This window comes from Cervus elaphus, chromosome 5 (assembly GCF_910594005.1).
Source record: "Cervus elaphus chromosome 5, mCerEla1.1, whole genome shotgun sequence".
In the NCBI taxonomy this organism is placed as follows: Eukaryota; Metazoa; Chordata; class Mammalia; order Artiodactyla; family Cervidae; genus Cervus; species Cervus elaphus.
Window position 1 is genome coordinate 17480434 of NC_057819.1, and position 27980 is coordinate 17508413.

Genomic DNA, 27980 nt, shown 5'->3' on the forward strand with positions numbered 1-27980 from the left:
TCTCCTTTCTGGCAAGTGAGAGCCCACCAGTGCCAAGAGACAGAGCTGCTCCCGAGCTGGCACTGACACACGGAGATGTCCCTCTAATATGACAACCCTACCCAGAGTCCCCATCATTTTGCCTCCCTCCCCTGGACAGGTGGCACCCCCAGATCACACTCTTAGTGACCAAGCATGAGTGTGGGGGCCTGTGTACCCCCTACTTCTGGACCCGGAGAGGCCCTAAGAAGGCCCTGTAGGAGGGGTAACTAGCTAGAGGTGTTGAGAAAGACATGGGCTGGGAGCTTGTCTAAAGCCCCACCTGCAATGAGCTCCCCTGAAAGCCTGTAAAGTCCCCGCCACATGTCAGAAACGCAGACTTACAGTGACACAGACATAAAGCCCCCTCAGAGAGATGGAGACCACCCCACAGAGAATCACAGCGACAGGGACACAAAGCCCCTCTCAGAGGCTGGAGAAACTTGCCTCCCAGAGACAGAGATCCCCATAGAGAGACAACCCCCGAACATGCACAGAACCAGTCTGGGATCCCCCTGACAGCCATCCAAACCCTGAGATGCGGCTGTCCAGCTTCATACCAAGTGGCCAAGTGTGGAGATGAGCATGCACTTCTACTCTTAGGCTAGCCTTGGGGAACTACCCAGGATTGGCGGTGAGGGAGTAACCTGTGGTTAAGGGAGACCACTCCTGGAAGTCACAGTCCCCACACCCCCTTCATGGGCTCAGATGCACTAGGGAACCAAGGTGTTTATGGACCTACAGGCATCTCACCAGCTGACCTTGCCTGCCTCCCCCTCAGGGTGACAGCAGTCCACCCATGACCTGGCCTGGGGAGGCCTGTCCTGGGATGGGGCCTTGCAGAGGTGGGAACAGAGGGGCCAGCGCCACACAGTCACAAGCTGGGCTGCGTGCTGCACCTTTCCTCTGCACAGGGTGCCACTCCTGGCACCTTTCCAGAACATGGAGCTGCTCAGTGGCTAGCCTGCATCAGCTCCCCTCTGTCAGTTTCCTGCTGGAGGGCAGAGCAGGGTCTCTGGGAGTATGGAGCTGGCACCTAGGCCTGGGCCCGCTGGGGGCCCCGTCAGAAGCCCCCTGCACCCCACCCCCCTTGCCGGCTGCAAACCAGCTGCCACCAGCCTATGCCTTGAGCGACCACTTCCTGCCCCGAGCATCCTGCCAGGATTCCTCCCTGCCCCACATGGCTGCGGAGCCTTGAGAGCCCTGCACCCTGTCCCCGTCCACCTTCACAACAACAGTGCCTTCCTCACGGCGGTGCCCCTCTGGCCGCCACAAGGCCAGGACACCCGGGCCTGGAACACTGTGCTGTGTCAGCCCCCAGACAAAAGGGGACACTGTGGCTCCCAGAGGCCTCACTACCCACCCAGGCCCCAAGCAGGAGGGTCCTGCCTGGCGTGCAACCAGGCACTGCCCCAGGTCTTCCCACTGCATGGGAGGGTGTGCTCTGTGTTCTTGGGGGGAAAGCAGAGGGGACTCGGAGCTGGCTGGCCCCCCCAGGGCCTTTTGTGCTCCTCCACCTCCCAGCCCCGTGGTGGAGCCAGCCAGGTGGGGGAAGCCCCTTACCCCAGCAGCACAGCCCTCAGCTGCACCCTGGGGCCCCTCTCAGCTCTACGCCCGGGGAGGGTGGAAAAAGATGTGGTTAAGCAACAACAAATAACCTCTGTCACTGGCCTCTGATAGGGGTGTGCACTGGAGGGAGGGGGGCTCGTCACCACCAAGATCCCCAAAAGCCCCGGACGGTGGCTACCGCCTGCCTTCGAAGAATGATGATTCAGAAGAAGAGGTGAAAGCGAGGACCTCTGGAGCTCAAGGGGGCTGCAAGGTTGCCGGGGAGGCTCAGAGTCAGCTGAGCAGAGCCTCAGGCCAGGCTGACGGGGAACCAGGGCACTAGCCAGGAGCCCCAGAGTCGGCGGGGCCCACTGAGGCTGCAGTCTCCACCCTTCCAAGCTCAGTCTGCCAGGAGTTCTTGTCATTATCCTCAGCCCCTGTTCAGTGATATGCCTTGACACACAGCATCTCACTGACACCAAAGAACAACAGGAAATCGCACCAGCCACAAAGAATAAAAGCCAGTTGGATTAAATAATTAAATGTGAAGCATAAAACCGAGACAAAACTGGAATAGAAGAACCTGAGTAATTATCTTATCCCAGGCCTCTCGAAGCAGAAAAAGCAAAGAACAAAATCATGAAGGAAAAAAATCAACCATATGTCACCACCCAGACTTAAAAACCTCCATAGGCTGAGAAACTCAGAACCAGCTGAAAAGTCAAATAGCAAAGGAAATATTTGCAGTGTGTGACAGAGCACCAGGGTCCACGTAAAGAGCTCCTGCAGGTTGGGAGGGAAGAGGCAAGCAGTGCAAGAGAGGCGCACACAGAGTTAATGGCCTGTAAGTCACAGAAAATGTCTACGGCCAAGAAACACAAGAGACAGTCAAAACCCACAGGGACAGAAAGCAGGATTAATGGCTGCTAAGGGCTGGAGACCAATGCTAACAGGTACTGGGTTTCTGAGTGAGGTGATGAAACAAGGTGATGCAATGTTCTGGAATTAGACAGTGATGATGGCTGCATACACAGTGAATATGCTAAAAACAACGAATTGCACTTGAACATGGTGAATTTTATGTCATGTGAAGTATATCTCAAAGTTCTTTAAAAAGAGAAATGGTCCATTCCATTCATAATCAGGACAAGATAACCCCTTCACCTGGAAGTTGGCAAACGTTTTAAAAATAATACCCAATGTAAGCACCACTATTTGAAGATGTTTAAATGAGTATAGCTTTTCTAGAAGGCTCTTTGGAAAGGATGTATCAGAAGCATTAGAAACAGCTTGTGAGCATATGAAAAGATGCTCAACCTCATTAGCCATCAGGGAAATGTAAATCAAAACCATTCAACTATTCAAAACCATTGTAGGATGGCTACAATCAAAAACAGCTATAGTAAGTGTTGGTGAGGATGTGAAGAAATTAGAACCTTCATACATTACTGGTGGGAATATAAAATGGTGCAGTACTCTGGAAAACAGTTTAGCAGCTCCTCAAAATGTTTAAAGGGAGTTACATTTGATCCAACAATTCTACTCCTAGGTACATACCCAGGGAAAAAAAAGAAATGCATCCACACAAAAACTTAACTCAAAAATGTCTGCAGCAGCACTTTTCATAATCACCCGGAAGTGAAAACAACCTAATGTCCATCCACTGAGAAAGGGATATACAAAATGTCATTTAGTCATACAATGGAAAATTATTTGGTAATAAAAAGGAACGAAATACTGACACGAGCTCCAACATGGACAAACCTTGAACACATGATGCTGAGTGAAAGAAGACAGTCATAAAGGACCACACACTGGTTCCCTGTACATGGAAAGAACAGACTAAGCCAACCTAGAGACACAGAAAGGAGACGAGTGGCTACCTGGGGCTGGGGCAGGGGAGGAGTGAGGAGTGATTGCGATGGCTACAAGGTCTCTTTTTGAGATGAGTGGTGGTGAGATGAGAAAGTGGTCTGTAAACCATGGCGACAGTTGTACAGCCCTGTATATATACTAAAAACCACTGTACCCTTTTAAACAGGTTAATTTTATAATATGTAAACTCTATCTCAATCAAGCTTTAAGAGAAAACATATGAGAAGCGCTCATGAAGCCTTCCAGCCAGCACTTCCCCTCTAAGAACACAGCCTAAGGAAGTAATCAGAGATGGGCAGCAAGATTGATGTACAAGATGTTTGTCACGAGGGTATCTACTTGAGCAAAAAAATTAGAAATGGTTCAAACAGGAGTCTGGATGATCACAGATAAATATATCATGGCCTATGGAAGTGAATATTGTGCAGCCATTATTTTAAGACATTCTTAAAAATTTCTTAAGAAAACATAAAAATGTTCGAGACATGTTAAGTAGAAAAAAAAAAAGGAGGACAAGTCTTGTCAGTCCCACGAGGACTTGGGGTTTTGTCCAAAAGTTTCTGCCTGTTTCCAGCATGCTGGGCACATGGAAGGGGCTCCCTCTATAACTACTGAATGAAGAATTAGTGAATGCTGATGGAGCTGCAATTTGGGGGAAAAGTTCTAGAAAGAAATACAAGAGAGGACAAAGACATCGACTGGGACTGAACTGCTCATTCTGAGTAGTTGGATCGTGGGTGGTTTTTCAGTGACTGTTCTATCATTTCTGCCCTGAGCTTTACTAATTGAAAAAACAAAACCAGAAACACCAGCAGCTCAAATGTGGGGGCCCTCAGTAAGGTAGACAGTTTCCTAGATTACACGGAGATCTGAAAAGAGACACGGTCTGTCCTCCCATTCCAGACGGTTCCCTGGAAAGAGGTTCTCTTTGCTGCGCTGTGGACTTCAGACTGGGCCGCAGTCAGAATTCGCGTCCGGCCCGGGAAGGGTGGGGGATACACAGGGAGGGAGGACCCAGAGGCCAGGTCTTGCAGTGCTGGCCCCCGCCCCTATCCACTGTCATACACTGGTTCCACAGACCGAGCAATCAGTGGGGTCCGCGGCCCGAGGGCAACGGTGGCCTCCACCCCAGCTTGGAGGGGAGAGAGTAAAAGGGGTGTGGGCCCCAGAAAGGAAGCTGAGGTGGCCCCTCCTGCCTTGGGGAAGGAAGCTACCCCGCCCCCACCCCCAGTGAGGGCCAGCGCTCAGAACGCAGAGATCTCTGCTCTGCATTTTGGTTTCCTTTTCCATTCACAAAGAAGTGGGTGGGGGATTTCCAGCAGGCCCAACTGGCTCTCCGTCTTGTCCGCTTTGCCCAGTTCAGGCCACTGGGAGTGGCAGCCAGGTGGTGGCCTATCCCAGGGAGGGCCTCGGGACCCAGCTCGGGGGTCTGTGACTTCCCACACAGGAAGCCCCTTCTGCTGGCCCTCAGGGAAGGAAACACCTCACACTTCCTCCCGGAGCCAGGTTTTGACTCAGTCACCCAGGATTGAGGGCAGGACAGACATCCCATTCTCCAGAATGGGAAACCAAGGCTGAAACAGGCCAGATTTTCAGCCCAAAGCCACATAAACAAGGACGCAAGAGCCAGGATCTGAACCCAAACCTGTCCATGTGCCCTGCCCCAAGGCCACCAAGTCCACAGCGCAGACTCCACAGTTCTGTGTCTCCACTCGCGGTCCCCCAACAAAGGAAAACCGAAGAGCAACTTCCAAGAAGCTGGCGACAGCCACAGGCCCGAGGAGCAGGGGGATGGGGGGATGATAAATGACTGTCATTCGCTGCCCTCCCCCTGATGGATTCAGGGGCACTTTCCAGTCTCGGGATTCACAGAATTTGAGCTGAAAGGAAGCACACCGATACCATCTGCCCGTGGTTTCAGCGTGGTTGGGGGTTTCTTCTAAGCGGCAAAGTAGTTTTCAAAAAACGATGTTACACAAAACCCCAATAAGGGGCAGACGGGGCGGCTGTGTGTGCGGTTGGGGGCCCCATGGGAGCCCTGCCTACCACCACCCCTTCCTTCCTTCCCCTACCAGCCCTGGAAGGCCCGGATCAAGCCCCTTGGTTGCCTGTTTCACAGCTCAGAGAGGCATGGGGAATCACCTGGGTCACAGCAGCCCTGGCAGAGCGAGGACAGAAACCCCATCTCACCCCAGAAGCCTCTGACGTCTGGTCATCCTAGGAAGGTGGGATTGGGGATGCACTAGCCTTCTACACGCCTGTCTCCCCGGGAAGCATCAGGGCTGTCTGGGCCCACGAGGGTCTGCTGGGCTGCAGTGGCTGGTCTGTGCCTGTCTGGGGGTTGATGCAAGCCCCTGACCTTGGCAGACCCACAGCAGACTGCATTCCTGCTCTTCCACCTGCCAGCTGGGTGGCCTTGGGCAAACCTCTCTACCTCTCCATGCCCGTTTCCTCTAACGAGACAGTGTCCTCGCTGTCCCCGCCTTCCAGGGTTTGTGGTGGTTGCATGGGATGTGTCGAATGCAGTGCCCACCGTGCTGAAAATAACTAGTAACAAGTAGCAGCTGCAGCAGCGAAGCCTGGCTGAGACCCCCTGCGCGGGGCCGGCTCTCGCAGCCATGGGGACGGCAGTTGGTTCACCATCGCCCCGCTGTGGATGCCGCCACTCAGCTCTTTGTACTTGAGGAAGATGAGGCACAGGGAGGGCCAAGTGCCCTTGCCGAGGCCGCGCAGTGCAGAAGGGCAGGGGCGGGACTCGGGCCCAGGTCAGTCCGAGCCCCCTGGAGGCTGCCCCTCCCGCCCGCACGGCCGCTTCCTGCCCAGCCCTCCTCTTCCTCCTCGCACTCCTGCCTCTGAGAGGAAACCGCCGGCCCCAGCGGACGTCCCTCTCTCTCTGCTTCCTCTTTCCCACACTCGGGCACGGACTCTGGGCTCAGCCCCCAGGGTCCAGCGGTGGCTCCTCCTGCATCATGGGGCCTCAGTTTCCCCACCCGGGAGGCAGGCACAGCGGAGTCAGGGGAGGTTAAGGGGCTAGTTGGGCGCTGCCCTCACCCCCAGGCTGCACTCAGACTCTCAGCCCCTTCATCATCCAGGCTGCTCGCCAGGAGCACCAACTGCTCCCAGCCAGGTCCCTCGCCCACCCAGTCAGCACCCGCAGGATCCACAACGCGTGTGGGCGCCAGGACCACCCCCATTTTACAGACAGGGAACTGAAGCCCTGTCACTTGCCCAAGGACAGCTCAGAAGAAGCAGAGGAGGAACGACTCTGAACCACACTGCCCGACGGCCCCCGGCCACCCTAAGGACCAGTCGGTCCAGCGACTGCCAACTGACCCACTTCCTCTTGGGGCTACGAGGGCCGTCAGTGCAGGCAGGAGCTCAGGGCTGTGGGCCGATGCCCCTAGGATCCCCCACCTCCTTCCTCAACCGCTTTCTCTGGGCTGAGCGGCAGAGGCCTGCTGTGCAAGAGGGACCCAGGGCAGTCTGGGCTTCAGTGTGCCCAGCTGTACACTGGTGGCACTGGACAGATGGCCATGGGGAGCCTTTTCAGGTCTGAGAACTCAAAACAGACACTCCCCAACCCCCACCCACCCGGGCAGGGCCCCTGGCTAAACACTACCAGCTCTGCCACCCATGATAACAACAGTAAATCCTCTGGAGACTCACTGGGCACCAGGTGCAGCCCGAATGCCCAATTTCCCATCCTGTCTCCGATGCTCTGAGCTGTGCGACTGTGGGCAAGTCACCTCCCCACTCCTGAACTCAATTTCCCCATCTGTGATATGGGGGTAATCACTGCAGCCCCCTCACAGGGCTGCTGTGAGGGGTAAATGAAGCCCAGAGAGTTAAGTGCTTAGTGTGTAACAAGTGCCAAACAGATGCTGCCTAAGAGGGCGTTTTTCAACAGCACCTACTATTAACAGAAGTCCATCAGTACTCCCACAGTACAGATGAGAGAAACTGAGGCTCAGCCCTCAGACCTGGCAAAGCTGGCCAGACTCAGACCCCTTCAGCCAAAGCTGAGACTGGAAACAGCAAAGGGCTGGCCCTCAGGCCATGGCGTGCCCAGATGCGCTCCATTGAAAATGGATCCCAGCCCCTAGGAGAGCCCTGCCCCCCAGGCTAGCCGACCCCAACCCCTGTAATTGCTTCCTGACCTTGGGACCCACCTCTCACCCCAGTCAGGCTCTCCCGCTGCAGGGGCCAGGCTGAGGTGCACACTCCAAGTGAGCCTGGCCCAGTACTGCCAAATCCACCAATTCGTATGAGAAACCAGAAGTTGGGCTCTTATAGGAAACTTCTCCAACTTACGGTTTGCAAATACTGGCAACCAATCCATCTTTCTTGTTTGTAACTGCCAAGCAGGATGGCACATCTTAGGCCTGGCCTGGCCAGGAGCTGGTGCTCTATACCCCATGGCTGAAGGCGGGCCATTCAACAGTGTGGCTGGGGGCACAGAAGTAGGGACCCATTGGGATCAGGGTTCAGATCTCCTTAGCAGCATGATCCTCAGTTTCTTTATCTCTACCGGCCTCAGTTTTCCCATCTGTCAAATGGGCTGATAAGCTTGACTTCATGGGAAGGACTTGAGGGTCAAGTGTTTAGGGCAATGCCTGGCGAGTAGTAATGTTTACTTAAGGAAACATACTGCTTCCCCAGCATCCCCCAGCCTGAGCTCAGAGATGCCTAAGGGGAGGGAAGTGCCACAGGACAAGAAGGTCTTCTAGGAGAAGAATCATGCCACATTCTCCCAGACACCGGAAGACCACAGGCAGCCCCAGAGGGTTTCTCTAGCCCATTCCTACTGCTGAGTGAGTGTCACACCTGCCTCTGGCCCTAAATCCTTCATGTACTCCCACTGCTCTGTGTGAAACCTAAAATCCTCACTGTGCTCCCTCAGGCCCCACCCAACCCAGCCCCGTCACCTTTCCAGCCTCACCCCTCCTTCCGCCCTCTACTCCAGCCCCTGGCCGCCTGGCTGTTCCTCAAAGTCTCCCGGGTCATGCCCACCCGAGGGCCTTCCCACTTGCCGTTTCCTCAACATGGGACTCCCTCACCCAATCTTCCAGGAGCGGCACCTTCGCTCATCCCAGACGTCACTTCCTGCCAAGGGGCCTCTGATGACCACCCCCCAGGAACAATCCCCAGCCTCCTCCAAGGGCCAGTGCACAGAAGGAAGGGTTGTCCCGCCCCTGTCCACCTGCAGCGATGCCGCTGAAACTAGACTTTGGACTTTGGGAACGAACTACGCATGTCTCCTCCCACCCGCTCTGAACGTCCACTGCAGCAGCCTGTGGCCTCCGCTTACACACCGCCTGGAACGGCCAGCTCCCTCCCACCACAGCCCTCACGGTGACCCTTGAGCCCTGGCTGCTGCTATCACGCCTACTTTACAGACAACTAGACTGAGGCTGTGAGTGGAGAATTGACCTGCCCAGGGTCAGGGGCACTGGTCAGAGGCGGAGCTCTGACCCAACTCCAGGCGAGGCAGACCCATGAACTGCCGACCACCTGGCATCAGACTTCCGGGGGTACGGGTGGCGCACGCCCTGAGCGGTGTCACTGGGCGGTGCCCTCTCTGCTCTCATCCTCCAAGCCTCTTCCACCTGAGCACCCTCCGAGTGCCAGAGCTCAGGTCTGAGTCCAGAGCTCAAGCCTTTGCCGTCACACCCTCCTTTGCCTTTCTTGACTCTTTTTCAGCTGCACCCCCGGCATGTGAGATCTTAGTTCACCTGCCAGAGATGGAAGTCGCTCCCCCTACGCTGGAACCACAGAGTCTTAACCATTGGACCATCAGGGAAGTCACTGCCTTTGTTTCAAGTTGCTCCCATAGGGGTGAGGTGTGGGGGAGGAGAGAGAGGCTCAAGAGGGAGCTGATATATGTATAATTATGGCTGATTTGTGTTGTATGGCAGAGAGCAAGACAACATTGTAAAACAACTTTCTTCCAATTAAAAAATAAATTAAGTTGCTCTCATAGACAACTCCAGGGTCAGAGGTCAAGGCTGCCCACTAGGCAGGCACACTCAAGACTTCTAGTCTAGATATCTTCAGCCTAGACTGGATGCTCCCAGTCACTCCAGGAAACATTCAGAAGAGCCCCAGGCTGTTCTAATCCCGAAGGGAAGCTGTCAGCAGCGGACAGAGCTAGGACCTGCTCAGACACCCTGTGGAGGGGGTGGGAGATGCCCCACCAAAACTGCTCACTTTGTGGGGGACACCCCAGGTCACACAGCAACCACCAAGCCTATGAAAGAGGCCCAGGTGGCCTGGGGGAGCGGTGAGCCCAGAGACCCAGCTGCCACCCCCAGGTCCCACTTCTCCGGGGCCAGACACCACTTCTGAGCCCTAAGGACTCTGACAGGTGCTCTGACTCTGGGCTCCTGAAGAACAGGAGCTTTGATCGTGCATCCCAGCCAGACACCAAGGGCCCAAAGCAGTAAATAAATCTGCACTGACTTATTACCAAATAATAAGTCCCCAAATCATTTCACTACCATGACAACCACAACAACAAGAAACACCAGGAACACCAAGGTTCCCTGTGCCGGGCGCTCTGCAGAGGCACCCTCCCAGGTAACACAACAGCCACGCAAAGTGCGAACTCTGAGAAGCTCAGTTCGATAGAGGAGGAAGCTGGGGCCCAGAGAGGTGACACCACCTGCCTGAAGATCTGCAGCTGAGAAAGAAGCCAATTCACTGTTTGAACTTGGGTCCACCTGACTCCTGGCGCTGGGTTTTCTAAGACAGTTTGTTCTCAGAAGCAGCAGTTCTTAAAAGTTTTACAGGGAATTGCATGTTATCATGCAGATAAGACCATGTATCTGGGATGATATATGCCTTTCATGGTGTCAGAGCCTTGAGACTTTTTAAAACAATGAGTAAAGTTTTTATCTGCACTTTCCAAAGGCTTCATGTTACATTTGGGATAAAATACTAACTCCTCACAGGACCTCCTCCCCCACAAGCCATCTGCCCCTTCTGTGACCCCACCACACTTCTGTGTTTCTTTCCTAAAAACATGCAAAATGTTTTCCCATCTCAGTGCCTTTTCCCTATGCTGTTCCCGAAACCCAGCGACTTTTATCTCTGTAAGATCTTGGTTCAGGGACGTCCCTGGTGGTCCAATGGTTAAGAATCTGCCTGCTAATGCAGGGGCTGTGGGTTCAATTCCTGGTCTGTGAACCAAGATCCCACATGCCACAGGGCAACTAATCCTGAGCGCCACAACTACTGAGACCAAGTGCTCTGGAGTCTGAGTGCCTCAACTAGAGAAGCCCACTCACTGTAACAAAGACCCAGTGCAGCCAAAAAAAAAAAAAGATCTCAGTTCAAAAGTCACCTCCTCAATGGCAGCCCAGTGGTTAGAACTCCAAGCTTTCACTAACAAGGGTGCAGGGGTTCAATCTCTGGTTGCGAAACTAAGATTCCCACAAGCCTCACAGTAGTTTAAAAAAAAAAAAGTCACCTCAAGACTCACAGCTAAACTTTGGTGATTAAGACAGTGTGGTGTTGGCCTAAGGACAGACACACAGGCCAGCAGAACAGAAGGTCCAGAAGCACACAGATGGACACTAGACTCAGGATGACAGTGGCATCACATGCGACCCCATGGAAAAAGAGGGTCACATCAGCATGCAGTGCCAGAACTGGAAGAACTGTGACCCCCACCTCACACCATAACTCAGGATGGATCTTGTGAAGGCCTGTCAATATGATTCGGCCCAAACAATAAAGCTTCTAGAAGACAAGAAAGATCTTTATGACCCTTGGTAGGCAAAGATTCCTTTAATGGGACAGAAAAAGCACTAACCATAAAGGAAAGCAATCAATAAACTTTAAACTACATTAAAATCAAGAACTTAGGTTCACAAAAGGATTCCATTAAAAGAGTAAAAAGCTAAGCACAGTGCCACAGTGCAGAAGATGATACAGACAAAGAAAGTGCCTTCAGGGTATATAAAAACTATAAATCAATAAGAAAAAGACAGACAACTCAATAAGAATGACAAACACTTGCAAAAAGAGCCAGTCCCAATGGCCAATAAACATGATAAGGTACTTAACCTCATGAGTCATCAGGGAAATACAAATTAAAGCCACAATTTGAAATACCAGTATACATCCATTGAAGAGAAGAAAAAAAGACTCATACACTGCTGATGGGGATGCAAAGCTGTGCTGTCAATTTGGAAAAAAAATTCAGAGGTTTCTTACAAAGTGAAACCTGCACTTACCATATGACCTAGCACTTCTAGGAATCTACCAAAGGGAAATGGAAGCATATGTTCATACAAAGACCTTAGAACAAATTTCATTACAGCATGATTTGTAAAAGTCTCAAAGCAGAAACAATCCAAATATCCACCAATCAGTAAATGGATAAACAAACTGAGGGACATCCATACAACAGACTGGATTTCCTTAGCCATAAAAAGAAACAAACTCTGGTGCATCCAAGAGCGTGAGCAAATCTCTAGAACATACTGGGTAAAAGAAGCCAGACATAAAAATCAATGTACTGTGCAATTCTGGGCTTCCTAGGTTGCCCTAGTGGTAAAGAACCCGCCTGCCAAGGCAGGTTAGATGTAACAGACGTGGGTTCAATCCCTGAGTCAGGAAGATCCCCTGGAGGAGGGCATGGCAACCCACTCCAGTATTCCTGCCTAGAGAATCCCGTGGACAGAGCCTGGCAGGCTGCAGACCATGGAGTCCCACAGGGTCAGACACAACTGAAGCGACTTAGCATGCACACACAGACTGTGTGATTCCATTTATATGAAGTTCAAAACAGAGAAATGCAATCCATAGGGGTATGAGTCAGTGTGTGTGGAGGGAGGGGTGCTGATGTGGAAGAGGTGTGAGGGAGCCCCCCAGGGCGCTGGGCCACTGGGTATACAAACACAGAGATCCTTGTGAACTTTCAGATGCGCTTCACACGGCTCAGCATGTGAGTATGACTCCACAGTGAAGTTTAAAAACGAAAGGTACTTCACACAAGGGGCTTCCTTGACAACATCCCATCCCACCCCCCAAATTAGGACCTCCTCCCAGAGGTCCAATTTCTTTCTTTCAGAACACAAGAGAGAATTTATAATTCCAAGTTCATTGGTCATTTTACTCCTTCAATAGCCCCACCAGAACACCAGCTTCCCCAGCAATTAGTGCTGAGCAGTTGCTCAACAAGTGTTTTTTGAATGAATAATTGTTGGTCTCCTTCACCCAGACGGTGACCCCCCCACGGCTGGGATCTGCTTTGCTCACTCTCTAGACTAAGGGCCTAGGACATAACAGAACCACAAAGAGAAGGGAATTACAGGCCACCGGATCCCATCAGCTTGACACATCTGGTCAAAGATGGAGTCCTGCAGGTGTCCAGACGACAATGACCCGTCAGCCTCAACTGCACCACTAGGATTATGTCACAAAAGACAAAAAAAAAAAATCTAAACTTCAAAAAAAGTAAGACATTCACAAAGCATGGAAGGCCTCCAGGGAATTCTACCACAGTTTTTAACTCCTTAGGAGAAATCCTCCTATTTGTCAGGGTCAACCTGGGTCAGGCTTTTCAAGGACCCTGAACCACGATGCCACTGGCCCACATGATGCCCATGTATGGTGTCCCTGGATATTCTACAAAATCCCTGACCAGTGCTGCTGAAAACTGTCAAGGCCGCCAGAAACAAGACAAGGCTGAAAAACCATTCATCACAGCCAAGAGGTGCCTAAGGACACATTAACGACTACATCGAACTTGGTGTCCTGAAGCAGAAAAGGGACCTTAGGGGAAAACCAGGGAAAGCCAAGGACCCCCAGAGTCCAGTGAACAGCCATGTTCCAACGTTTACTCCTTAATTATACGACAGATGTGACTGGCACTGTAACAGAGAAACACGAAGCAAAGCTGGGTGTGGCATCTAAGGGAGCTCTGTACTATCTAAAAATGGGAAATGATTCTCTGAGGGAAAAGTTCACCTTTAAAAGTCCCCTGGGCACTCTGCGGCTACCTGTGGGGAAAGTGTCACCACCCGGAGCCACGTGCGTGGGGTCTTACCTTGGGCGGGTCGAAGAGCTCGAGCAGGTGGTCTGCGCCGTCGGGGCCCACGCGCCGCAAAGCCAGCCGCCCCCGCTGCCAGCGCGCCCCGCTGTCCATGGAGGCCTCGTCGGCCAGGCTGTACCGCAGCGTCGCCTCCTTGAGGGCCTCGGGCGGCGGCTCCCGAGCCAGGCTCCAGGGCAGGAGCTTCCTGGCCAGGCCGGGCCTGGCCGGGGCCTCGCCGGCCTCCCCGTTGGTGGCGACGGGGCCCGCGGGCAGCTCGCCGGCCGAGCGGTGGCGGAAGATGTGGCGGAGGCTGTGGCGCAGGTGCTGGAGCGAGCAGGTGGCGGCCGGCCGCGGCGGAGCCAGCTCCTCGGAGCTGCGGGCCTTGGGCAGGCCGGGGACGGGGGCGGCGGGGCCGGCGCCTGGCTCGGCTGGGGCCGCCTCGGCCTTGGCCGGGGATCCGCGGCCCGTCTCACGGTAGTCGCGCGTGGGGGCGGCGGGGGTGGCCCGGGGTGCCGGCGGCCCGGGCGCCCGGCCCTCGCGCACTTCGCGGCAGAAGTAGCGCTGGAAGAGGTCGGTGAACTGCAGCGACACGAGCTCGGCGCGCAGCGGCGCGTGGTGTGGGTGCTCGCGGGCAAAGAGCCAGTACTGCCGGGCCAGCTCCCGGGCCGCGGCCACCGCGTGCAGCTCGCAGAACTCACTCCAGCCCCGCGGGGACGGGGCGGCCGCCGCCGAGGTGGAGGCCGAGGACGCAGACGAGGCTGAGGAGGACTGCAGGGTGGGCCCGTTCATGGCGGAGACCGAGGTGGAGCAGCCAGGCTGAAAGACACGGTGGGGAGTGCGTGACAAAGGAGGGAGTGGACGACTGGGCAGACCACCACAACACACACCTCCAGACAGCTGGTTATCAGGCACTACCTCAAATAATGAATATTACCTTAATACCCAGTGCTGGTGAAGATGCAGCAAAGTGAGCACTCCCCTGCAATGCTGCAGGTATTGTGGGGAGTACAGCCTTTAGGGCCGGCAGCTTGGGAGGATCATTTTCAGACCTAGTAATTCCCCTTGTAAGCATTCAAGAGAAACAGTTTCCCACCTGAGCAGAGAGGCATGTACAAGACAACCCCCTTCCAGGTGTCTCCTGCCCCGACATTTATAATCGGGAAAAAGCACTGTGCTCAGTTGCTCAGTCATGTGAGACTCTGAGACCCCATGGACTGTAGCCTGCCTGTCTCCTCTCTCCATGGGATTTCCCAGGCAAGAATACTGGAATGGGTTGCCATTCCCTTCTTCAGGGGATCTTACTAACCCAGGGATCGAACCCAGGTCTCCCACATCACAGGCTGATTCTTTACCATTTGAACCAGGGAAAAGGTAAATTCAACCTAAGGGCTTCCTAGGTGGCTCAGTGGTCAAGAATCCTTCTTCCAATGCATTAGTTGGGAAGATCCACTGGAGAAGGAAATGGCAACCCACTCCAATATTCTTGTCTGGGAAGTCCCAAGGACAGAGGAGCCTGGTGTGTTACAGTCTATGGGGTCGCAAAGAGTCTCACACGACTGAGCGACTAAACAACGAATACAACCTAAACGCCTATCAGTCAGAGACTGGTGAAACAAACTGTGATACAGCTGCAGGCCAGAATGTGCTACAGCATATTCCAAAAGGAGGAAGATCTATGCTACCATCTTGGGAAGTCTCCAGGGCACAGCATTAAGGGAAAAAGCAAACCACTGAGCAATACAAACCATTCATGATCCTATTTACATGAACATACAAAGCAAAACTACCAATTCTTATGTGTACATAAATGTATTTAAGTGATGGGCAAGAAAGATGTGGCTGGAGCAAACCCATGCAGCAACAGTAGTGACCTGTGGGGAAGAGTCAGAAGTTGGGGTGCAAGAGGGGAAGTAACCAAGGAAGACTTATGACTTGTCTCTAGAAAATCTGGTTAAGAACAAGGCGCCTGGAGCCTAGATTCAAATCCCACTGCTACTAGTTGTGACCCTGGGTTTGTGATATCTTTCTGCCTTGCTTGCCCCATCTATAAAATGGGGACCATGTTGCACCTACCTCATAGAAGTGTTATGAGGATTCACTGAATTAAATGGAAAGGCTTTGGAACCTAAGGAGAGCCTAATAAGTCTTGTAATCAATGTTACAATAAGAGTGTATTATTGGGATTCCCTGGTGGCTCAGACTGTAAAGCGTCTGCCCGCAGTGCAGGAGACCTGGGTTGGATCCCCGGGTCGGGAAGATCCCCTGGAGATGGAAATGGCAACCCACTCCAGTACTCTTGCCTAGAAAATTCCATGGATGGAGGAGCCTGGTGGGCTACAGTCCATGGGGTCGCAAAAGAGTTGGACACGACTGAGCAACTTCATAATTGGTGTCAATAAACATAAAAAAAACAAATAAAAAGGAATAAATTAACAAGACTCATAAAGGGTACAAAGGTACTTCCCGCTCTCATGGGGGAATGTTGGATCAGGCAGCCCTTGCCTGTTCATCGAAACTGGGGCTCCAATACAATCAAAGTGCAGAAGCCCCCTACCCTCTGCTGTCCACGGTGCTGAACCCTGGCCCTCTCTCGTTACCATCAGTACTGTCTTTCCTTCCAACTAAGCCAGGTTGGGCCTGGGCCCCTTCTGAGGACCACATACTCATGGATGCCTACTCACCCCACCCTGATATTACTGAGGACCTACTGTGTGCCAGGCACTGTGTTAGGCCCTAGGGATACAGGAGCGAACCAGACAGACAGAAATTCCTGCTCTCCTGGGGCTACATTATACACAAACACACAAAAGTACTGGCTGTGTGCCTCTCATCAGACCTCTCTGAACCCTAATTTCTTCATCTGTCAAATGGGGAACAGCACAGTAGCCACCTTCTAAGACCTTGAAAGGAGTCCTTGTAAGGGGACTCAAGGTGAGAATCTGAACCTAGAAACTGGGGTTCTTTCTGCCCCACCCCATTCTACATCTCCAGGTCCTGGTGGTGACCCAGCAGCCAATCACAGCAGCATAGTCCAGAGGCATAGAGTGGGTGCCACTGCTTCAGCTGGGAGGGTGCTGTGCACACACTTGACTTCGCACATCACAGGGCCCTCGGCAGCTACACATAGTAGGCACTTTGTACACAGTGGGCAGAAGGGAAGGGAGGGGGCCACGTGTGTCCTTGGCCACCACACTCCAAGAAAAGCACCCTGTCGCTGAAGGAGAGGGTTCTACCTGAAAGTATGGGTGACCTGTCCTTGGCTAACCCCTTGGCCACCCCACAGCTTGACACAGCACTGTGCTCACAGGTTAGGGAACCAGATTCCAGACCCGAGCACCTGTCCCACCCACGAGACTGTGTGGTCGGCCCTCACACTGGCTGCTGCTGGGCCACTGCATCAGGTGTCTCTGTGCCCTGCCTGCTCCCAGTCTCACTCAGAAGCCTTCCTTGAGCTCACTGGTGACTGAGTCCTGAACTTGTCTTTCAGCACACGTGCTCTCATTCAATCACTGTGATTATTTAATGAGTCACTCTCTCCTCCACCAGACTGTGAACTCCACAATGCCAGGAGCCACTTCCAGCTCCAACCCCAGGTCCTAGCATGCAGCAGGAGCCCAATAAACACCTGCTGAATGAATGAAGGTAGGAATGCAAGAGGCTGGCTGGATTTGCAACCTCTGGCTCCTCCAGCAGGTGTGTGGTGGCCAGCACTCACCGATGAGCACTTCTTGCTGGGCGAACCCACTGCTGGGCACCCAGGCCTGTCCTTTTGTCTGGAACACCTGACCCTATCTGCCCCTGTACATCAGAGACCTGAAGCCCAGCTGCAGGACCAACCTGGGGAACAGCCTTCTCGGAACAGCTGTGCCCACTGCAAGCTCCCTCACCACTCAGGAAGGGGGGCCAGCAGCCCTCCTCACTGGGCCCCCTACTCCAGTTCCCCACAGGGAGAGTGGTGTGTACTCAATACTTGCTAAACATCAGGCATTTTTCTAACTGCTTTTGCAAAACATTAACTTTCCTAGGCTTAACAACAGCACTAGCAGGTAGGGTCAATAATTGCTCCCATTTTACAGGTGGTTAAACTGAAGCACAGAGCTCCTGTGGCTAGTGATCAATGGAAACCCCACACAGAAGCCCCCCCACAAAACACCTGATCAGTGCCCAAACTCCCACCACAAGGAAGACTTACTGCCCAGTGAATGATTATCCAGAGGAGAAGATAGAAAGACCTCACTCAGGTCTTCCTGGTGGTTCAGACAGTAAAGCGTCTGCCTACAATGCAGGAGACCCAGGTTCAATCCCTGGGTCGGGAAGATCCCCTGGAAAAGGAAATGGCAACCCACTCCAGTACTCTTGCCTGGAAAATCCCATGGACAGAGGAGCCTGGTAGGCTACAGTCCATGGGGTCGCAAAGAGTCGGACAAGACTGAGTGACTTCACTCACTCAGGTCCTGCTGGAGTCAGGAGGCCCCAGTGACTCTGAACAAGTGGTTGGAAAACAGCCACAGGGTGAAAGTTTTAAAACAACAATAAATGATGCTATGTGCCGGGGTGATTGGACAGAGGAGAGGCTTTTGAGCCTCAGTCTCTGGGGTCCTGAGGAAGCCCCCTCACTCGGAGCCAGGATTCCCAGCTGTTCAGAGCCTGAATTCTCCCTGGCTTGGTATAGGATGTATTGCTATATGGCTGAACAAGGGACACCTGCCAAATACTGGCTAAGCCTTCAGAGCTCTCACCAGGTTACCCCAGCAGGGATGCTGTGGACACACTTGTTTTAAACTTGGGGGTCTGAAAGGCAGACCCACCTCCCCTCCCTCGCGACATAAGCCCCAGGATGGGCACAGAGGTGCCCATTTCACGCTATGTGCCCCACCCTGCGCTAAATACTTCACATTTTTTCACTTATTTATTCCCCATTGGCAGGGGCAGCCCCAGCATTATGCCCATTTGATGGATGAGAGAGCCAAGGTGGGGGAGGAATGGTCTGTCCAGGGTCACAAGGTCCGCGAGGGGCACAGCTGGGATTAAAAGCCTGTTCAGTTGCTGGAAGCACCAGCTATAGTGAGCAATACTGCTCACCGTCCACCTCCCTCAGCATCTGCCCCCAGCAGCCAAGGGTCACGGCACTCCCGGCCCACTCCATGGGGCGTGTCAGAGCAGCAACTCCAGAAATGCTAAAGTTGCATGAAGTGATGAATTCCCAGGGCTGAGGCGGGCTGCTGTATGATTGTCAAACTCTTGCAATCATGCCCCTGACCTTCATGGACTGACAAAAAAAGGCTGAGGGGCTCCGAGAAACTCACCACCACAAATGAGCTCTCCACGGTGGAGCTACCAACTAAATCTGGGTTCACATCCTTATTCTGCCACTTCCTCGCTGTGTGCTGCAGAAAAGAGGGCTCCCCTCCCCATCTGTAAAATGGGTTCATGTTTTTCTCTGGACATTCACTAGGAGCATTCTAAGAACTGATATCTGTGGGGTCCTGGGCACAGGGCTCAAGAAACAAGTGGCTGCTGCTATTATTGTTGTTCGAAAAGAGGGGCGCCAGCTCCCGAGAATGTCAGACCCGCCTGCTGTAAGCAGCCACAGGCAGTCTCGCAGGCTTCACTGGCTGGGCCAGGAAGGGGGCAGGGCAGGGGGGCGGGCCACAGGAGCCTGAACACAAGGCCTTCTCAGGGGAGAAGCATTGCTCAGGCAGCTCCGGGCAGGAGCTCTGGGCAGGAAGCCACCAGCCAGAGCACTCAGCTGTGGCCTGTGTTGGGGAGGGGGCCATGCCTGGGAGGTTTCCTGGTCAGGGCATGCAGCCAGGCCGCAGGAAGGTGGTCCTCTCTTTGGGCCCCAGCCCAGGAGGTAGCATTTATTGAGTGTTTACTATGTGCCAGACACAGAGGAAGAGCAACCGATCAGATCACGCCAACCCCGGGAACAGGGCCTAGAAGCTCTTGGCAGGAAAAGCAACTACTAATCACCTGTGGGTTCCCAGGAGCCCCCCAGGCTTCAGCTAGCGGGTATGAGGAGAGGGGTCTTTGGTGCATTTTTTTCCCCTTCAATCCCCTCCCCACCCATGGGAGCATCTGGGAGACTGGGCAACCAAAGGGATGAACAGCCATCACAGAGGGCCTGCAAGTCCAGGGGGTCCCTCCCACCTCCTCATCTGGGACTTTGAGGACAGGCAGTTCTGCTGGATAAGGAAGTGGGGGTCCAAGATCTCCCAAAATCCCCCAGCAGGGTAAGAGACAAGGATGAGGCAACAAGAACAGGGAGATCAGATTGCATCCTGGCACCCCACCCCCCAATTCCCCACTGCATACCCACAGAGGTGGGGGCAGCTACCTCTGTGCCCATCCTGGGGCTTATGTCGCAAGGGAGGGGAGGTGGGTCTGCCTTTCAGACCCCCAAGTTTAAAACAAGTGTGTCCACAGTATCCCTGCTGGGGTAACCTGGTGAGAGCTCTGAAGGCTTAGCCAGTATTTGGCAGGTGTCCCTTGTTCAGCCATATAGCAATACATCCTATACCAAGCCAGGGAGAATTCAGGCTCTGAACAGCTGGGAATCCTGGCTCCGAGTGAGGGGGCTTCCTCAGGACCCCAGAGACTGAGGCTCAAAAGCCTCTCCTCTGTCTAATCACCCCGGGTAATAACGGAATCTGGGGAAGCTAATATTTCCTGCTTCATTATCAGGCCCAGGTGCAGAGAAGGCCCTTACCCACCTGTGGGAATTTCACCTGCCAAGGCTCAGGGAGAATATTTTAAATTGTGGCAAGTGAACTTAAAATGAGCCAGTTCAGAGCCTCCATCTGCACCCAGGTCTACAGCTCACAGATGTTTGGGCAGGAAGTCTTACACCTTCTGAGGAAGACACCTCCTCCAAGGAGCCCTCCAGGTTCATTCCAGGCTACTGGAAGCATTTCTGCCTTTCCTGCCTGCAGCACCAACTTCCTCCGGGAGCCCAGATCCCCCCTGTCCAAAGAGGCCCAGTGTTGAGGGGATTCCAGCACATGGCCTGGCAGGAGGCCCACTGCCCTTTCACACCACTCATGCTGGGTCAGACTGTGGAGGAGCCTATGGAAGGTTCAGAGCAGAGGTTCTGGGGCCCTAGGGAGGCTGAGAAGTGGGGTCTCTCCTAGACCACGGGGCGGCCAGGGAGCCCTGAGGCACTCTCTCTGGGGTCACCGAGTGCCCGAGGACATTTATCACATCAGCGCAGTCTGCCAGAACAGGAAATGTCCTCTGGCTTCCTCTGCCCCCACCCCCGCCTGACACCCCGGCCAACAGCCCGGCTAGGCTTTGGGAGGTGGGGAGAGCCGAGCCTATCCCCCCGCCCCCCGCCCAAGAATAGGCAGAACTCTAAGCCACCCCCATCCCAAGACAGGACTTCTTCCTTTAAGTGCCCCTGGGTGGAGGAGAGACGGCAGGGCAGCCTGTCAGCTCCACGCGTCCCATACCCCCAGACGGTATCGCCTCTTCAGGACGGGAGCCCTCAAGCCCTCCTGCTCCTGTGCACATCTCTCCACTCATCACCCTCTCTGGGACTCTCCTCCAAGTGACATGACAGGAGGGCCAGCTCTCAAAGGACCGATTTTGTGCCAAAGGCCCTCTTTTGTGTCCACCTCTCCTAATCTCATTTCCAGGCCTCCAGCCCCTCAAGGCCAAGGCCTGCCCCTCAGGCGTCCTGTGAGTCTGCTCCCAATGAGCCGGGCACAGACTTCCTCCCTCCCAGGCCTCCCTGGGGACACGCAGGGCAGTGGCAGGCTCTCCCCCCCCCCAACCACACCCCAGCCAGCCGGGGTGGGGGCCCACATCCGGGCAGGCCCCCAGGGGCTCCGTTGCCTGGTTCATGAGGAAGCCTGCAGCCCGGCCCCCCTAGCCGACCCCTGACAGGGTGGCGTGGGAGGAAAAATCTTCCAGCCATCTGCTCAGCTGCTGGGTTTCCGGACGGGGCAGAGCCGGGGGACGCCAGGAGGACTTGCTCTCCTGGGGAAGTGCCCCTTGCCCCCGCGGTCAGGAAGGACGCTGGACTGAGCAGCCCAGGAGTGACCACTGGGACCCCAGAGTCCCCACCAGAGAATGCTGGGCGTCCAGGTTTCTGGGCCCAAGGCAGTGGGTGTCCAGCTGCGGTTTGGACCTGCCCAGTCCCCGAGGGACCTCAGGCCCTGGAAGCCAGGGAGCTGGGGCACAGGGCTCCTGGGTCCAATTAGGCCTGACTCAGCCAGTGACCCTAGCTGAGTCACTTCCCCTGGGCAGCCTGCTGGCCTCAGTTTCCTCAGGGAGGGCGGGTAGCTGGGAACAGGGTCTGGCTGGGAACAAGCAACTTGTATTACACCTCTGGACTCTCCAAGGCAGGCTTCTTTCGTCTGCCAGATGGAAGCAGCTTCCTGTTCTGCCCCGCCAAAGATGCTAAACACCCCAGGGCCCCCAGGGACCATTTTCCCAGGAAACCTGGCAATTAAGTGCCAGCCTTCCTCTCAGGCATTAACAGCAGTAGCTCTTATTAAGCACTGACTGCATGCCAGGCACTGTGCCTGCCTCTTCTCAAAACAACCCTATTAGTGCTCTCATTCATAGACGAGGAAATCCACAGCTCAGAGACGTTAAGGGACAAGCCCAAGGTCACACAGCCATAGCAATTATACTCAACACAGTGAGCCCCTACTCTGTGCCAGGCTCATACCCTTCACATATGAACTCACATATAGGGTCATATACCCAAGAGAAGCTGGAACCCCCATTGGGCAGTTGAGGTCCAGAGAGGTCAGGTAACTTGTCCAAGGCTTCACAGCTAGAAGCTGGCAAAGCTCAGATCTGGTTCCAAAACCTATGCTGCTACTGGGAGAAGCAAGAACTGAATAGCGAAGTCCTCTCATTTGAATAACAACGACAACAATAACAACAACAGTGTCTATTATTAATTGAGTGCCAAGGCCAGCACTGAGTGCTTTATGTGCTCTGTCTCTCCCACTCAGGGTGGGCAGTGCAGGGGACGGGCAGCTGGAAGGCCCCTCCAAGTGCCTCCAACATTGCCCCCTCTGCCCTCGAGGAAGCTCTATCCAGGAGGTGGCACAGCTGGACCCAGACACCCAACGGCGCCTACAGGCTGAACTGCTGCAGGGCTCCCTAGCACCTGCCAGGGCCAGGCTACTGCTATATTGGAGTAGTTCTACAGAAACGAATTTGTATTAGAAAGAATTTGTGTTATTGAAGAAGGATCAAGCTCAGGATTCAGAAGAATGGGGGAGGGGAAGGAGAAGGAAAACAAGGAAAGCTAATACCCACAACAAACAAGATAACAACAATCTCTTCCTTATTATTATTCATTCTCCTGACCTAGCCATTCTAAACACTTCAGGAATTCACTCATTTATGGTTCCAATGACCCTAAAGAAGTAGGTACTAATATCACACCCATTTGACAGCTGAAAAAACTGAGGTGGGGGGTTGTTAAGCAAGGCCATAGAGCTGGGAATCACCAACATCTCACCCTGTCCAGGAACTCCAGAATGCTTCTCCCAGAACTCAGGAAACCTCAGAGCTGCTCGTGCAGGTGGTGCTCAAGGGATGCTGATGAACAAACATTCCACAGCCAGTAACAATAACACTAACGATGGTAATGAGGAAAACCACCACCACCTGTAAGTGCACCTTTCCTGCCAGGCTCATTATGTGCCTACCACAAACCTATTATTACCTCGTTTCACACAGGGGGAGACCGAGGCTCACAAGTGTCACTTGCCCATGCCCTCGGCTGGGAAAAAGCAGTGGAGGTATGGAACCTAAGCTTTCACGACCCTCCTCTGTCACTACTGAGCCCCTGAAGGAACTCAGACGCCAGAAGCTGATGCTTTAGTCCAGCCCCTTCCCAGCTGGCTCCTCCACGGCCCACAGAGACTCACACGAGTTCTAGGAATGTTCACCCTTTGGCTCCAAAGGATTTTCCCTCCCAGAGGGGGGTTGTGGGAAAAAGCTCAGAAAAAGTGTATTAAAAACCCATCCAACTTCCCCAATGGGCCCTGGCCTCTCATCTGCTGACCCCAGCCTGACAAGGGGGCCTCAGTCCGCTCTCCCCCCACTACGGCTGGGTCTCTGGGCCCCAGGGGGCCTCCAGCGCTGTTTCCGCTCTGGCAGCCAGGTCAGTGATGGGAAATTCAGACACAACTCTGGAGATGCATGTGCCCACTGCCCTGGCAGGGGCCCTAGGGGTTGGACTGTAAATGGGAATGGACTGGCTGCCCCAGCTGAGCAGGGCAGCTGCTGGGTGTCGGAGGAAGCTCATCTCCCGGGGCAGATCTCTGCCCCTCCTGCTCCCAAAGCTGGTCCTTAGCCCTCCAGACTTCGTTTTGCCAGGCCCTCTGTTCAGAAACCCCCTCCTGGAGCCCAATTTCACTTCCTCCCACTCAGTCCGGCCTGGTCATTCCCCTCCCTGGAGGCCCCCAGCTGCAGGCAGTGAACTCCTTACCTACATCATTGTGGCCCGGGAATGGGGAAGAGAAACAGGAGAATGAGGAAACTCAAGAAAAAAAAGTGGAATGGCAGGCAGGCCCCCCTCCCCAGTTCCTCAAATGCAATCCCCACTGCCCCAAAAACCCCCAAGAACAGAATGAGGAGAGGGAGGGGATTTCTGCACCAGGCATTAAGGGCCTCTGAAATACCTTCCAGCCCTGATGACCTATTAGGCCAATGACTTGTGTCCCTGTTTATTTTGGGTGGAAGGATTCCCCCTGGAGCCCCATGTCCAGGGTGGGAAGGTACCAGTCCAAAGAGAACTGATCTCTGAAAGCCCTAACCCTTTTGAACCCCCAGATTCTGCAGCATGGGGGCGCCTGGGCCACCCCACCTCCCAGAGGTAAAGAATAATGGGGAGAGGGGTTTCTGGAATGCTGGGGGTGGGGGACAGTGAGTGCTAGCCCCTTAGCCACATGGCCTCGCCTGGGAGAGTAGGGAGAGGCCTGTGCCCCACTCCAAGAGGACGCTTCCATTCTCACGGGCTCAGTTTGACTACTTTCACTTTCAAGGTATCAAAGCAGTGACCCCTCAACCCCTCCTCTCTAGGTACAAGTTGACTGGCTAGGCTACATTAAGAGGCAGCTGGGAGTATTAGCCAAACCTTTTCCCAGCGCCTCCCCCCCTCCACTGCCTCAGCTACCCCCACTACATCCCCAACACGTGTGTGGGTGTCGGCTGGGAGGGTGTCGCAGGAGCTGGGGGACGGTCACCCCTGAACACCTCCACCAGAGTGAGCAGCTGGACAATATTTTAGGCAGTTGCGGGAGTGCGCAGACACTGGGCAGAACGGGACACGGGGCCTCCCCGTCCCCCATTGAAGCCCTTCCAGCTCCGGAGGGAAGCTCTGGGAAAGGCGTGCTTACCTGAGAGAGAGGGGGACCGGGCCCGGCCGGCCCATGGCGTCGCGCGCCCCCGGCCCCCCGAAATCCCGAAGGGGCGGGCGGGCCCCCGCCCCGGGCGCGTTCTCTCCCGCGCGCCGGCTCCTGGCTCGTGGCTCGCTCGAGCGGGGCTCAGGCAGGAAACCCGGGCTCGGAAAATGGCCAGCGCCTCATCATTTCCGCCGCCAGCGCTTGACAGTTGCGGGAGGATGCGCCTCCGGGCCGCCACCAGGGAAACTTTGCTGTCGCCGACGTCGCCACCGCGGGCCGCGACAGTCCTGGCGGGCGGCCGGGCGGAGGCGGTGGCCCGAGCCCATGCCGCCCCGCGCCGTTATGTAAAGAGGAACCGGCTGTGCTAGCAGAGCCCGGCGGGGGAGGGCGGCTACGAGAGGGGCGGGGCCGGGGCGGGGCCTGGACACGCTAAGCCCCGCCCCCAGTCCGCCCGCGAGCCGGACTTGGCCGGAGGCGAGGGGGGGGCGGGAAAAACAGGGCTCGAGGGGCGGGGCTGGTCCTTGCCCCGCCCACCAGCCCGGTTTCTCCTCAACTGACCGAGTTCTGGGGTCTCAATCGCAAGCCCGGAGAGGCGGGCCCTTGTGAAACCACGCCCACAGCTCGCCCACCCGATGGCGTATCGCACAGCCTAAAGAAGGGAACGAACGGCCGAAGGGGCGGGGCAACCCTGGCCCCACCCAGTGAGCGCCAGCGACCACCACGCGAGCCTCCACGCTGTGGGGGCGGGGTCGGATGAAGGAAAGGCGGGGTCTGAAGGCGGGGCCAGGCCAAGGCTCCTGGCCTCGAGGGGGCGCGACCCTGCCGACTCCCTCCTGCCGGGCCTTATCTGCGCGCGCCGGGCCGGTCAGTGCAATAGCGACCGCAGCTTTCATCATCACCCGGGGAAGGATCCCAACCCCGCCCAACCCCGACTATCCTCAACTCTACTGAGCCGACCCCCCATAGCGCCACCCTCAGCTCTGACCCTGTCGTAACCCATGGCCCTGTAGATGGGCCTCTATGGGCCCATCCATTTCCCAACTCCAGGAGGGCATCCTTCTCCAGGAAGCCCTCCTGAATCGCTGGCTCCCATGGCCTCTGGGCCTCCCTCTCTGCTCTCCCCGGGGCTACTTTCATTTTATCTGAGCCATAGGTGGGATGAGGTTCACAGTGGGGTCTGCACTAGCCTGAGGGGGAGCATACTACACCCAGCCAGTCCTTCCTCTAACACATGGGAGGGAGGGGAGAGAGGAATGTCTGCTCTTCTCTCCCTCCCACAACAGGAAACAAGTCGCTCACACCCCCAGCTTGCAGGGGCCACATGGACTCTTTCCAGACAACACACTCTTCCATTCCCCTGCCTCCCCCTCTTACTAACCTTGGGCAAATGACTTCTCCACACCTCAATTTCCTCATCTATGAAATGGAAATAATAAGAGTACACATAACCCAGGGTTGTTGCGAGAATTAAATGAGTTAATGCATTAAAGCACTTAGCAAGGGGCTTTGCCCAAGGGGAAACACTGCTAGTGTTTGTTCAACAATCAGGCCTGAGTCCTGCCGTTGGTGCTACAGGAAGGGGTTCCCCCAGAAGATGGGGATTTCCAGATTTCACCAGATGGCGGAAGGGGGACTGTCTGCTGTAGGATCCTTAGAGTTCAATAACCTTGAAGGAACTGGCCACAGACATGTGCTTTCCATAAATATGTATGTCAGGCATTGTTCAGAGTGCTGGGGACACAGCACTGAATGAGACAGACAAATATCCCTGCCTTCATGGGCATCCCTTGTCCTCAGCTGACATTCTGATGAGGGGACATGGAACATGAATAAATAGAAAGTGGGATAATGTATTATGAAGATGACAAAACAGTAACAGGATGGAGAGTGCTTCCCAGGCTCTCTGAGACTGTACACTTGGAGGACCTTCTAAGGAACTAATATTTGGGATGAGACCACCCCTCTCCTCCACCTCACCACAAGAAGGATCCAGGCATGATAAAGAACAATAACTGGAAAAAAAAAAAAAAAGAACAATAACTGGAAAGATCCTGATGTGGGAATAAACTTGATGTATTCAAGGGAAGTCAAGAAAGCAGTGGTGATGCCTGGACTGACAGGTGGGACGAGATGAAGGAGGCCCCTCACGTGGAGACTTAAAGGTCCTGGTGGCAGGTCTGGGAATTATCCTGGGAGCAATAGAGCCATGGAGGGTTTTGCACAGAAGGACCTGTTGCCTTTGAGCTGCCAAGTTTGCAGCTGGCAACCCATAAGGAGGTGCCCCAGTGATGTTCACACAGCAGCTGATGATGTGGGACAAAGGGAGTAAGTCGTCAGGGAAGCCTAACCCGATCACCCCGTACTATTACCTCTTTCTCACATCTGGGGATCTGAGGTCCGCAGAGAGCAATTACTCGCCTGCAGTCATACAGCCTTCAGGTGGTACCAACAGAGCGGCCAGGTACACCCCAGTTGTCAAATGGTTGCTGAAATCTGCCAGCCACAAGCACTTTCCCTCTCACGGCAGCTTTGCTGACTTAAATGGAGACTTGTGGTTCTTCCCCTTTTTAATCACAGTGCAAGCCTTCCCTCGCGCCAGATTTCTCTGAGGCCCCAAGTGGTTTCCTTTCTCGTTTAATTTCTTCTCGCCACGCGTCCCCTCCAGAGTCCAGTTTCTTGTTTCAGTGCTCTCCGCGACTGAGACTTCTCACTTCGTTTTTGTTTTTCCTTAGAAAGGCAAAGGGTTTTCAGAGAATACCCCTCCACCGCCTTGCCCTAGATTTCAGAGCATCACAGCTCAGAGCAGCGATTTCATCTCCGCGGGCAGGCTGGCCGGCCTAGGCTCCTCCCACTTCACAGGTCACTGGGGCCCAAAGGGAGTAAGAGGTTTATTCGAATTCCCCGGAAACAAAGCGGTCTTGGGGGGAGCCGACCGCCCTTCCTTCTGACGGTGAAAAATGCTGAGCCGGAGCGCACCTACTGCCTGCCAAGTTTCCGGGCTCGGATACCGTCAGGATTAACAACAGTAACAAAAGAGTAGTCGATAACTATTGGTAAATACTTAATCGGACCATTGATATTGAATTAACAACTGATATCAATAATAAAATTTAATCAGTACGGGGTTA

The 27980-nt window shown here is 54.5% G+C and overlaps 1 protein-coding gene across 3 annotated transcripts in view; it reads right to left on the reverse strand.

Annotated features, from left to right (window-relative positions):
- SH2B3 (SH2B adaptor protein 3) overlaps positions 1-25189 on the reverse strand; it is a 38001-nt gene extending 12812 nt beyond the window's left edge. For 2 of the 3 annotated variants that reach the window (XM_043901845.1, XM_043901844.1), the window contains exons 1-2: positions 24847-25189; positions 13496-14296 (exon numbers count right to left, since the gene is read on the reverse strand). In XM_043901845.1, the coding sequence (XP_043757780.1) occupies positions 13496-14269 (774 nt within the window). In that variant the 5' untranslated portion in view covers positions 14270-14296; positions 24847-25189. The remainder of the gene's footprint in view (positions 1-13495; positions 14297-24846) is intronic. The other variant, XM_043901843.1, reaches the window with a different exon arrangement.
- Between the last annotated feature and the right edge of the window lie 2791 nt (positions 25190-27980).